Below are 14,199 nucleotides of genomic sequence, written 5' to 3' on the forward strand. Positions count from 1 at the left end.
TATTAAAGTCTTTGTTACTTTAACACATTAGGATCATAGTTTTTATATAACTGTATATCTTTTAAAAATGATATTGCACTTTGTATTTGATTATCTGAACTGGAGCACAGGTGAAATAATCAGCTGATCAGTAAACATGGTAACTTTACCTGCTCTCATCCAAGGTAATCCTGAAAACCTGGCCTGTTGGTTAGGCCTGAGGACAGGTTTGAAAAACAGTGCTCTATTGTAAATTAAAACTGACAGCTTCAGAAAGCGGGAGGGACAGGAGAGTTCCCTGGGCTCAATAAGGGAGTTCTCAGGGTAGGTCTGAAGCTCTCTCACAAAACTTTTACAATGCTGTAAGCATTTTATACAAACTGGTCTCACTGAATTATCTTGCCAGCTGTATTGCTGTTGAAGCTTGCTCAATATTCACAAAGCACGTATTTAACTGACAAAAAAGTAATAGATACTAAACTACTGACAAAAAACATGTTAAATTGTAGTGAAAACATTTCAGTTTAATTTGTAATTTATGTAAACTGAGCCTTTATATCAGTCCCAGGTGTTCTCTTGTTAATGTCTCTCTCCCATGTAAATTCTGATATTTATTACTTTTTATGGAAGGCATCTCTCATCTCTCTGGGACTTCCAGGTTCCACGCTTTTCTTACAGAATTTGGTGAGTTCAGCCCCTGTGAAGTATGCACTAATATTTCCTTATAAATTAGAGAATATTTAATTATCTGGCCCCTAAAAAATGTAGCTCTCTGGGAAACTGAAGTTTTCAGATTTTCAGGTTGTTTTTTTTTAAATAGAAGAGATACAAAGTGCAATGTAATTTCTAAAATATATATATGCATATACAAAGTATGATCCTAATTTGTTAATGTTACACAGACACTGTGAAAACAAATACAATTTGTAAAATCACAATCCTAAATACACTGTTTTATACAAAATAAAATATAAAATAGAAAGTGCAAAGTTTAAATGTAATAAAACCTAATCTGATGTGTAACGTAATATAAAATACAAAGCATAAAGTGTAAATTCAGCAGAACTGTCATGTAATGCAGTGTTATATTGTACTGGCCTTGTCTTTCCTTCACATACAGAAATTCATGGAATGCCTCTAGGAGAATCTGAGAGCTTTAGATGATCAGACCCTAAGGGGCCGATTTATCATCTGTCTGTCTGACATGATATGCTCATTTATCAGATTGATGTCCGCAGCCTCAGAGCAGGCAGACCAGTTATGGAGCAGCGGTCTTAAGACTGCTGCTTCATAACTGTTACGCGGAAACAGGGGCATCAAGCTTTATTATTTAGTATTTACAGATAGATATAATATAAGGTTGTGATAAAATAAGATTTGATTTCCCTGCAAGCTCAACCGATTTTATACAAAATTAAACCTAAAGAACACATTTTCATACATTTTATGCTTTGCAGCTGATATTACAAGTCATTGGAAACACATTAAGGGAAAACAATTTTACAGTACACTGTCTCCTTAACCTAAGTATATAACATTTATTCAAAATGATCAAATCAACTAGCACTTGACTTCAGACAGGAAGCTGCAGTATTGTCCGTTAAAGATAAGGGGATTCCTCTTTGACCTTGCTGTAAAAAAACATCCAGATACTGAAAGGTAAAAGGTAAACTATTTAATATTCAGGAACAAACTGTCCACCATTATGTACAAAATACAAAAAAATAATAATGTAGAATTAACGAACTATCCAATCTAGAAAAGATTCAATGTAATTTTTGCAATCTGTTTACAAATTTTACTGTTACATACTGTTATCTCGTTTCCTCAGTTATGTGTTGTCAGCATTAGTTGCATTTTCCAGACAGGCATCTACCAAATAAAGTAAAGCAATCGTGGTTTGTACGTCATGGGTTTCCACCCATTGATCTTGAAGTTAAAGGACCAGAGGATGGTTTATGTATTGAAAAACACTATTCCACGGTTTCATTATAAAACTGGAGAGTGTCAGCGTTCTATTCTGCAAGGAAGACCCTGCAAGAGTCAGTAAGGGTGGATTACAGGGCTCAGACACATCAATTTAATCAACCTGAATTGCAGGACATTGTATAAGATTTGTACCCAAGATGAGGTCACAAATCCTTCCTTATGTGTTGCTGTCAATTTTACTCAGGATTTGGATAGTTCATGGATCTTTTGATATTAAAGGTATGTATTTAAATGGGAAACTAACACCTTAGACCAGGAGAGTTTACAAAAAAAATATATAGATAAATTCAAAGGTGACATTTATATGTTACTAAATAAGCTATAATAAATCTGATAAGAAATCAGACACGTCTGTGAGTCTGCATATTTATATATAAGGATTTTGTTTAACTATTTCAATATGTGACGAAATGCTAAAATGATTGTAATTCTTATGTAAATAGCAAACAAAAACTTTATTAAAATTGTTTTACTTGTTTGTGTAATAAAAACACTATGTAAAACAATAGTCAGTAAAAAACATGAACCTCCCACCTTTTTTTCAAACGTTTTCATTTTAGAAGGATTATCTTACCAATACCATTACTTAAATATAAAGTAAATTATTGCTAATAGTAATGTAGTCACTATAGAAGTAAAATGATGCTATGCAAATTTTGATTGAATTTAGTTGAGTTATACAGGTTAATATGTGGTAATATAATCATTTTCTGAAATACCAGAAATGATTCATTACATTTCTAGAACAGGAACTAGATTAGCAAGTAACTAAGCCTAAATGGTAAATTAATGTAAAAGTTTAAACATGCCCCATTCTACAATTATGGATTTGCATACAGTGCCAGAGTAAGATAGTTTGACACAAAGTAATACTGTTACAATAAAGCATATTATTTTCATTGCAGATGTTAAAGTGTTAAAGTGCAGAATCGCAGGTGTGGGTTTAGTACAAAACTCCACTTACATGTTTAACTTTACAACAGCAGAAATCGTTTGCCAACAGTTGGGCTTAGAGCTAGCTACCAAAGCACAGGTTGAGAAGGCTAATAGTCATGGATTTGAGACATGCAGGTATGTCATTGTACCCAATGTGTTTTATGTTATGCAATAACATGATAGCAGCAAATTGTACACCAGAAACAATTATTATTATTTACAAAATAAGGTGGTCGATCCTAATCCTTTAGAAAAGTTTTTCAAATGATGTATCTACCAAAAAAATCACAGAAAGGAAGATTTATCAAATGTTGAAAATGGTGAAATGCTTGTTCAATGCTTCCCCTGCTCACTGGTGGCCAATCGGTCCCGATCTGATCGGCATGATTTAAATCCGCCACCTAAAACAGGTGGAGAGGTTAATGAGTAGCGGTCTTATGATCTGTGCATATCCTAAAAGGGCTAATTAATTAAAAATAGTTAGCATAACAAAATTGTTTAAAAATTGCTGGCAAGTATTTTAAAGTAATTTTCAAAAATAAGCAAAATGAATTACATAGCTTAGCTGCCTGGAGCAGCCAACTCCACCCCTCTTATCAGTGTTTAGACACAGGAATTGAATTTTTACTGAGATCACAGCTTCTAGGCATGCTCCAGCACATAATCCCTATTCACTTTTGCATTCTACCAAAAGAATAATAAACATAGATACAACCATAAAAGGAATTGTATGTGGGGGGGAGTTAGAGCTTTACAATTCAGAAACTAAAAATAAAGGGTTAATAGCGAGGTGCTGCAGTATAAATTTTCAGGTAAAGTAATTAAAGTACATAATATTATATTTTGTCTCTATCCCAGCTTGTTTTATGTCCCTTTAACTTGTGTTTCAGGCGAGCCTGAAATGATGGGAATCGGAAGTAGCACTCCCTGCTTCATAGATGGAGCCCATAGACTTTAATGGTGAATTCTGTACAAAATCATAAGATAAACTTCTAAGAGGAGTTGTGATCAACCCCTGGCTTTGCTAAACAAATCTAAATTGAAACATGACTGAATATCATTTAAATGCATCCCTTACTTGAATACAGAAAGACAATATGCCAGATGCTCTCATCAACGGCTTTTTTTGTTTTCTTTCTATATTGTTATTTAGATTTTAGCACAAATTCATATGTACACATACAGAAAAATCATTAGATCTTACAGAGGATGGACAGATCTATACAATCATGCAGTATAAGGGTTTGCTTTGAAATGTTGTTAACACGACACAAATTACTAACAATTTAAGTGAATCATTTAATGTAAGGTAAATAGATCAGGTAATGTAAATTTGTTTAATTACTTTTACAATAAAAGACAACATGTAAACTATAACACAACACGTATGATTCAGCAACAGCATTATGTATCATCCTATAGCACAAAAGTTAAAAAGGATGAGAGTGTAAACTGTTGGATTTGATGAGCTAAGTAGTATTAACCTGCAATTAACCTGAATATTTTCATGGTTTTCTGCAGCTATGGTTGGGTAGCAGAACAGACAGTTGTTATTTCACGGATTCATCAGAACGAAAAATGTGGCCAGAACAAAACTGGTGTCCCTACTTGGAGCAATACTCCTAACAAGCCTTTTCACGCTTATTGTTTCAATTCATCAGGTAAGGAAATTAAATTATGTCAAAATTACATTTTCATGGTGCGGAAAGAGCATGCAGTTTTAAAAGACTTTTCATTTTCTTTGTATTATCAAATTTACTTTGCTCTCTTGGTATTCTTCATTGAAAAGCATACTGAGGTAGGCACAGTTGCAGCAATGCAGGTCAGCGACTACACACATGATGTGCCTCGCATTATTGGCTTGTCATGTGTGTTCAGCTAGCTCTCAATAGTGCATTACTGCTCTATAGCACAATTTATGTGCTTTTAATTAATTAATCATATTTATTTTTCCTTGATTTCACATTTGTATGTACATACGCACCATAGTCGTGCCTGTAAGATAATCAGTATAACCTACAGATCGCAGTATCAGTATAACCTACAGATCGCAGTATCAGTATAACCTACAGATCGCAGTATCAGTATAACCTACAGATCGCAGTATCAGTATAACCTACAGATCGCAGTATCAGTATAACCTACAGATCGCAGTATCAGTATAACCTACAGATCGCAGTATCAGAATAACCTACAGATCGCAGTATCAGTATAACCTACAGATCGCAGTATCAGTATAACCTACAGATCGCAGTATCAGTATAACCTACAGATCGCAGTATCAGTATAACCTACAGATCGCAGTATCAGTATAACCTACAGATCGCAGTATCAGTATAACCTACAGATCGCAGTATCAGTATAACCTACAGATCGCAGTATCAGTATAACCTACAGATCGCAGTATCAGTATAACCTACAGATCGCAGTATCAGTATAACCTACAGATCGCAGTATCAGTATAGCCTACAGATCGCAGTCTCTGACAGTTACTTAATCTTCCTGGAGACTGATCCAGATATGCTTGTCAAGGGATTCTATTCCCATATAATCACATTATTGTTTTCAGTTTATAATCAGTATACATCTAGTTATCAATACTTGCATTTGCATATGTAGGGACTGATTTATCAAAGTCTGGCAGACATGATACACTGTAGCGATCATGTCTGCCAGACATCGCTGAATGCCAACAGCATACGCTGTCTGCATTTAACATTGCACAAGCAGTTCTAGTGGACTGCTTGTGCAATGCCTCCCCCTGCAGATTCGCAGCCAATCGGCGCTAGCAGGGGGTGTCAATCAACCCGATCGTACACGATCGGGCGGATTGATGTCTGCAGCCTTAGAGGCAGCGGACCAGTTAAGGAGCAGCGGTCTTAAGACCGCTGCTTCATAACTGCTGTTTCCGGCGAGCCTGAAGGCTCACGCGGAAACAGGGGCATCAGGGGTCATGCGGCCCTTGCTAAATTGGCCCGTAGTATGAAGAGGGTTTTTTCTATTTGTAAATGGGCTACAATTTCTTCATAACACAAGTATCTGGATTCAAACCACCTGCTTTCTCACAAGATATGAAAGTCAGTGCTACTCATAATTCAGTATTGTAGAATGTGATTATTATGTCCACATAGAGGACCCAGTAGGCAGACGTTTGTTATGGGAACAATTCAGGAAGTTACTCATTTTGATATTGTTTTTACTAATTATGATATTTTATAAGGGCAATGTAGCACTACCCTCCGGTAAGAAAATAAAGGTTGTATACATGTGTGCCAATCATATGTATGTGAGGGAAGGATTTACCAGACTAAGAAAACAAAATTGTCATGTTTTTAATACTTCCATAATAAATGTTGATTTAAATTTTTATAAATTCCAGTGAGTGACTGATTATATTGATGAACAGAGCACCCTGGAATTTATTATAAATCGGATTAGGAGAGTGCATCTTACTAACAAGGAAAAAAAATCCACATCCAGAGTGCTTTAAAGGGACAGTCAACTCTTTATTACCTTATCCCCAGTTTTGCACAGCCAACGTGGTTATATGAGTACACTTTTAACCTCTGTGATTACCTTGTATCTAAGGGACATATTTATCAACGAATATGATCGGGTTGATTGACACCCCCTGCTAGCGGCCGATTGGCCGCAAATCAGCAAGGGGCGGTATTGCACCAGCAGTTCACCAGAACTGCTGGTGCAATGATAAATGTGAGAGCGCATGCTGTCGGCATTTATCAATGTGCAGCGGACATGATCGGATCATGTCCGCTCGCACATTAATAAATAGGCCCCTGAGCATCTTCCGACAGCCCCCTGATCACATGACATTTTATTTATTATCTATTGACTTGCATTTTAGCTGTGTTGTGCAGAACCCACGGGCATGAGCACAATGTTATCTATATGGCCCACATGAACTAGCAGTATTCTGTTGTGAAAAGCAAATAAAAAAATGTGATTAAGAGGCTGTCTGTAGTGGCTTAGAAACAGGCAGAAATTTAGAGGTTTAAATGTTATAAAGTTTATTAATATAACAATGTTGGTAAAGGCGTTATCTAACTTTTTAAACAATAATAATTTTAGTGTTGACTGTCCCTTTAAAATAAAACTTTCATGGTTCAGATAGAGCAGGCAATTTTAAGCAACTTTCTAATTTACTCCTATTATCAATTTTTCTTCATTCTCTTTTTCTACCACTGGTATCTTTGATTGAAAAATCAAAAAATGTAAGCTTAGAAGCCAGACCATTTTTGGTTCAGCACCTGGGTAGCGCTTGCTGACTGGTGTCTAAATGTAGCAACCAATCAGCAAGCGCTACCCAGGTGCTGAACCAAAAATGGGCTGACTCCTATTCAAATAAAGATACAAAGAAAACAAACAAACAGTTTAATTTTGACTAGACTATTCCTTTAAGTGTTTATCCTGAACTGCTGAGGTACCATTATACAATATCTGTTTTGTGAGATCATTATCATTGCCTGAGTACATCTTGACTAGAATATATTTTAAAGGAAAATTGTACTGTAGCTTTTTGTCTGTGTTCTCAATGATTTATCTTGTCCGTTGGAATGCATACAATTGTTTACAAATAGTTCCTTTAACATTGTTTGGTTATTTGAAATAGCTGCTTTTCTGCTCATTTAAACCACTAACAATACTGAGAATATGTATACGGCAGTATTATCTATAAAAGAGTTAAAGGGAAAAACAAGTGCCAGCAAACAGCAGAGATCAACCTCCCAGTGGGGTGCGGAAGAGATAGAGAGAGCCCAGCCAATTTGAAAGGATTTTCTGCAGCTGCTTGCTGAACACTTATCAGCTACTTGCCTGAGTATATTATTCCTTTAATGATTTCCGTTGTTACACCAGACACAGCATTAGATGTTTTAGAAATTTTGAGGTTGATTTTAGTATTGAAAATTAAAATTTTGAGAGCTGTTCACATTATCATTCTATGAAAACTTAGGACCAACTCAAGGACAATAGCAACTTTCAGCAATGGGTAGCCCTCTCCCTGTATTGCCTTGTAGAGATGGAAGTAATACATTGCTATATATGACAGATGCATAACTATAAACCTGTGGGCCCCATGAATCTGAAGTAGAGTCCCACTGGGATCCAATCATACAGAATGGGTGACTGTTGGTTACCCAGCTATGTAGAGGTCTTGATACAGTAAAAATCTGCATTATATTCATTTAACCTAGCTGTGTGCATGTAAATGAGGGCTAGATATTGTGTGTGCATAGTTGCCAACATTTAAAAAAAAATTCCAGGGACACTTTGCAGCAGAGCAAGCAAGCGGGTTACTGGAGTATTGACGACCTACTGTTCAACTGCTCCGCCCACTCAGTTCTGCAATCAAAACACACCCATTTGAAAGTAATAGTATAATTTAGATTTATCCATAGTTTATTATACAGATTACAGCACCAAGCTCTTACACCTACCCAGTCTCTGGAACACATTCTGGGCATATGGTTATTTTTACAACACAGCATCAAAATTAGAAAGACAAATAATATGTGAACCCATTCAATAATAATAACAGTATTCCATTAGGAATGAATTATATTTAAATAATACACTAAATCTATTTATCGTCTATCTATCTATCTGTATATATGTATGTGTGTGTATATATATATATATATATATATATATATATATATATATATATATATATATGCTTACCATAATTTTTATGATAATGTATTCTTTATTAATTTTGTAATAAAAGGCACAATTACAAGTGAAATAATTAGAGTAGAAAGAAAAAGGAAAAACATAATATAGAAAATAAGCAAATCCAAAGAACAAAAATCTTGGTAATCACAACTTATATCGTAATTGGAACAATATAATATACATAGCTTTGGGTCATTCAGTTACTACAGCTAAACTAGTAGGGCAACCCCTACATGAGATATTCGTATAGTGGCATCCAATATGGAACAATATTCCTATAACAGAGAGTCTCCAGCTTGAGCTGGAGAAATACTTATATTGAGTACTTTTGGAACCTACAGGCCCATATCTATTGCCAGTTACCAAAATTACTGAAGTAAAGAATTAGAAAGTGGGGAAAAAGTAGGGTGAAGTAGGGGGAGAGAAAGAGGTAGGGTGAGGGTATGGGGACATCTCTTGACCATTCCGTTCTACTGTGTGCAGAGAAAGATAAAAGAACCTTGATGTTTAGTGGGGTTATTTTGTCTCCCGGTGGACCTTATAGTGTCTATCTTAAGTGGAGTCCTCCTTTACCTAGAGAGCATCTCCATCTGCGCGGAGAGGCTAATCATATTGGGTTAGTGCATTAGGACACATTGTGTAATAACCAGTAGTACCATACTTTCTGGAAAGTGTCTTGGGTGTTTAGGAGAAAAGCTGCCATCTCAGACATGTTGTAATAGAATTTAATTTTGAGTTGGATTTCTTCCCAGGAAGGAGCACATTCCCTCCAATGTCGGGCTATACAGATCCTGGCGGCTGTACAAGTGATTCTGATAAACAGATTAATATATTTGTTAAATTCTTTAAGTCTGACATGAAGCAAGGCTTGCTCCATGGTTAATCTGATGGGGCTGTCTAGGAGTGAGCTTAAGAACCTAGATAAACGGTTCCATATCCTATGTGAGTAAGTGCAGTCCCACCACATATGTTTATAGTCTCCCACCTCCCCGCAGCCTCTGTAACAGAGTCTAGATTTGTCTTTGTTAGAGTGTGAGGTTATCAGCGGTGTGAGATACCATCGAAAGTTGGTTTTGATACAATTTTCCCACATGTCTGCACTCAACAAACCTCTTCCTGCACTCGAAAGAGTTATATACCATTCCTGCAACTCAAATTCTATGTTAGTATCTTTTTCCCATTTAATTTGTATAGCGGTTTTGGAGTTATCTGATGCTAACTGTATCGCTTGGTAGAGTTTGGAGATAGTGCTCTTGGGTCTGGATGGGGCACTGCAGATGTTTTCTAGTGTGGAAGGCAGGTTCTTAGTAATAAGGGGTAATAGAGGATGAACTGTGGAGCTTAGTTGTAGATATAAAAACCATTCTAATTTGAGTGGTTGTAGTTTTTCTTGCAATTGGGTGTAACTCAACAATTTGCCTCCCTCTATAATATCAGCTATTCTGTAGAGGCCCCTGTTTTCCCATTTTTTGATGGCGGGGACCAGTTCTTGTCTGACTTGGCTTGTAAGTGTGGCTTTAACGGAGTGTGTGGGGAGTAGATTCAGGGAAGTGGTCAGCCTAGACCATTGCCTGGTCATGAAATCTATTATTGGGTGTTCGTGTTGTTTCTTTTTGAAGCATTGTTTGGGGTCCCAGAGAATCCTGTCGCGTGGGAAAAGTCCTGCAATGTCTGTTTCTAATTGTGTCCAGACAATATCTTTTTCTGGATCGTTAAGGAGAGCTGTTTGGGCGAGTCTAGCTGCTTGGTAGTAGTGTTTGAAATTTGGTGCTCCCACCCCCCCTATATGTCTATTTCTAGATAGGACTGTCGAGGGGATCCTAGCTTTTTTGTTTCCCCTAATGAAGCCAATGATTTGCCTTTGGAGATCCTCTAAGTCCGGTGTCGGAACTTTAATTGGTAGGGTGCGAAATAGGTATAGGATTCTTGGTAATACCATCATTTTGACTGCCGACAGTCTACCAAACCAAGAGAATCGTAATTTACTCCATTTGTGTAAATCTTGTTTGATAGATTTATATATAGGGGGGTAATTAGCCTTATACAGTGTTTTTGAGCTTGTAGTCAAATTGATCCCCAAATATCTGAGAAGATGTGTGGCCCATTTGAATTCAAAATTAGCCTCTATGAGCTTTTTGGTGTGATCCGGGAGATGAATAGGTAATGCCACACACTTTTCTAGGTTGATTTTATAGCCCGATATAGAGGAAAAGATGTTAAGGGTTTGGTAGAGGTTCGGTAAAGTTATCATTGGTCTCGATAGGGAGAGCAGGATATCATCCGCAAACAATGTAAGCTTGTACTCCTTCTGCTTTATTTTATTCCCAGTGATGTCAGGGGAGCGTCTAATCTGTTGGGCCAGAGGTTCTATGCATATAGCGAATAGCAATGGAGACAGAGGACATCCCTGACGGGTCCCATTGAGGACAGGAAAGCTGTCGGATTGGTGGCCCATGGCTCTTACACTTGCTGAGGGGGTGGAATAGATATTTTGTATAGCACTCATAAATTCTCCCGAAATGCCCACTTTGGTTAGCACTGCCTGCATGTATGTCCAATCGACCCTGTCAAACGCCTTCTCTGCGTCCAGGGATAGGAGCAGAGAAGGCGTTTTTGTTTCTTGTATATAGTCAATCAGGGAAATCATTCTCCTGACATTGTCTGGCGCTTCCCTGTTTTGGATAAAGCCCACCTGATCTGGGTGGATCAGTCTGGGAAGTAAAGGTTTGAGTCTATTGGCTAGGATTTTGGTGAAAATTTTAAGGTCTTGATTTATGAGGGAAATATGGCCTGTAATTTTGACACACCGTCTTATCTTTGCCTGGCTTCGGGAGTACAATCATTTTAGCATTTAACATATCAGTTGGGATCTTTTGGCCTTTTAAGATAGAGTTACAAAATTGTACAATATGTTTGGTGAGGGTAGGTTTGAACTGTTTATAATATTCCCCTGGGAACCCGTCAGGGCCTGCCGCCTTGCCTGGTTTTAAATCTCTAAGTACCCCTAACACCTCTCTTTCTGTTATGGTAGCATTCAAGGAGTCCAAGTCTTGCTTGCTCATTTTGGGTAGGGATGCCTCCTCTAAGAATGTGTCTAAAGAGTTCTGTGTGAGTTCTGACTTGGGTACCTTCCTACCATCATACAGGGAGCTATAGTAGGCTGCAAAAGAGGCCACTATATCTTTGGGGTTTGACGTTAGGACCCCCTGAGTGCTGTATAGGGATGGGATTGACATGTCTCTAGTTCTATTTCTGAGCTTGTAAGCCATGAATTTGTCGGGCTTATTTGCGTATAGAAAATATTTAGATTGGAGCCTCAACCCCGCCCTGGATGATTGGTCAGACAGTATCTTGTCAATTGCTTGTCGTTTGTCGGATAATGTTTTATAGAGGGTGGGTGAGCCAGAGATTTTATGACGTTTTTCAAGGTTGGCTATGTCACGCTGAAGTGAGTCAAAGAGAGTTTTCGTTTTACGTCTAGCAAGTGACTTCATTTGGATCAATAGTCCCCTCATAACTGCTTTATGGGCTGCCCACACCTGTAAAGGGTTATCTACTGTATTTATGTTTAGGTTCCAGTATTCCTCCATGTGCCTGAGGACCGTTTCTTTGTGATTCGGGTATTTTAAAGATAATAGGTCAAAAGACCAGCTTTTGGTAGTGTTTTGTGGGAGGATCCCTGAGAGTCTTAGTGAGACTATTGAATGGTCGGACCATACACATGGCTGGATGGAGGAAGATATAATGTTTGCTGTCAGGATCTGGCTGGAGAATATATAGTCTAAGCGGAAATATTTGTGATGGGCTGTGGAGTAAAATGTGTGGTCAGTTGTGACGCCATACATTGCCTTCCATGTGTCTAGTAAGTTATGTCCTGCCATCGTATTGAGGATTGATAGCACCTTTTTATTCATTCTATGTTGGGTAGTCGTGAGGGAGGTGTTTGAGGCTTGGGATTGTGTGTATAAGGACACGTTAAAGTCACCCGCCAACAGAATTCTGGTAGCGTTCCAGCTCGTCAGAAGATAAGACAAATTAGTGAAGAACTGCTCTTGGTGTTCGTTAGGGGCATATACATTGCAAAAGATTATTTCTGTTTCATTAATGGTGCCCTTAATGATAAGGAATCTACCCTCTTTGTCTATGATGGAGTCAGTGTATTGGAAGTTTAGGGAAGAGTGGAGTAGTATAGACACCCCTCTTTTTTTCTGGTTAACCGTCGAGTGATAGTGTAAGGGGAATTGTCTCTCCCAGTATTTCGGTATTTGGGAAGTCATGAAGTGGGTTTCTTGTAAGAAAATGACATTAGCCCCTAGAAGTTTATATTGGGACATAGCCTTCCTTCTTTTGGTATCTGAGTTGAGGCCTCTCACATTATGTGAGATTAGCGTAATGTTAGTACTAGCCATCTATATATCTGGGTGATATCTTAGAATCAGTTTGTATTAGTGCATTTTTGATTACCTGACCCCATGTGTGAGACTTATCTGGAGTTGAAGAATCCGGGATTCCTAGATGAGCAACAGCCCTGTTTCTGCGTTTGCGGAGTATCTGTGGCCTTTTTGGGAGTGGGGAAGAGGGGTGGAGAGGAAAGAAGAAGAGGGAAAGGTACTGAGAGAGAAAGAGGAAAAAGAAAAAGAAAAAATACAACAGGTTAGTCATATTCAACATTACATTCTTGACCCATGAATTAAAACCTGGAATAAATAACAAAAAAATTGAATCTAAACGAAACATTAAGAAAAATAAACTATTACTAGGGGGACCTAGAGTCCGAGGGAGCGTCACCTATCTGCCCTCTGGTTATCTAAAGTAAGCTTGTTAAGAGAGGTCAACTAAAAAACATAGTACTAACAGTGTAAACATGAGTACTAGCCTCCCCGTAACTTTTCCTTTAACCCTGAGAAGCCTAAACTAGGGTTAGACTCTGTCAGCTATACTAGACAACATCTGAACAACAAACATAACTGGTTTCTGGTATCATGATCTAACTTCTGTGGAACAGCTGCTAATTATAAATAAGAAGCCAGGAAAGTTAACCAATATGACTGTCTAATATGAGAGTCTCTGGTAAGACTGCCAGTTCATTAGTGCAAGTAGATTTTGATAAGGTCATCATGTGGTTTTTGGTTTCTTTGGAGGAATTCTTGCCCACTGAGATCTCTGTGACCTCATGGGTATCCTCTGTGGCTTTGGTATGTCCGTGGATGAAGTTGAACCTTGGTTTGGGGGTGGTTCTAGGTCCAAGGCTTCGCAGATATCTGGAATCCCCTCTGCATCTTTGACTGTCAGTAGTTTGTTGTCTTTTGAAATGTGGAGTGCGAAGGGATAACCCCATCTGTATGGGATCTGGTTTTTCCGTAATAGGGTAGTTAGGGGTCTCAGGGCTCCTCTTCTTTGTAATGTTCTGTTGCTAAGATCCTGGAAAAAGTATACCACATTACCTCTGAATTTAAAGGTAGGTTGTTTTGCTGCTTCTCTAAGGATCTTGTCTTTTTCTGGGAATCTTAAAAAGGCCACAATGACATCTCTGGGTGGGAGGTCAGCTTTGGGCTTGGGCTTGAGTGCTCTGTGGGCTCTTTCAATTTCAATTTCTGTAGA

At 37.9% G+C, this 14,199-nt stretch overlaps 1 protein-coding gene across 2 annotated transcripts in view; it reads left to right on the top strand.

Moving 5' to 3' along the window:
* The first annotated feature begins 1,939 nt into the window (after positions 1-1,939).
* The window catches only part of LYVE1 (lymphatic vessel endothelial hyaluronan receptor 1), a 39,273-nt gene continuing 27,013 nt past the window's right edge, over positions 1,940-14,199 (top strand). For both annotated transcript variants that reach the window (XM_053688934.1, XM_053688935.1), the window contains exons 1-3: positions 1,940-2,187; positions 2,874-3,039; positions 4,426-4,565. In XM_053688934.1, the coding sequence (XP_053544909.1) occupies positions 2,106-2,187; positions 2,874-3,039; positions 4,426-4,565 (388 nt within the window). In that variant the 5' untranslated portion in view covers positions 1,940-2,105. The remainder of the gene's footprint in view (positions 2,188-2,873; positions 3,040-4,425; positions 4,566-14,199) is intronic.

Source organism: Bombina bombina, chromosome 7 (genome assembly GCF_027579735.1).
Source record: "Bombina bombina isolate aBomBom1 chromosome 7, aBomBom1.pri, whole genome shotgun sequence".
NCBI lineage: Eukaryota > Metazoa > Chordata > Amphibia > Anura > Bombinatoridae > Bombina > Bombina bombina.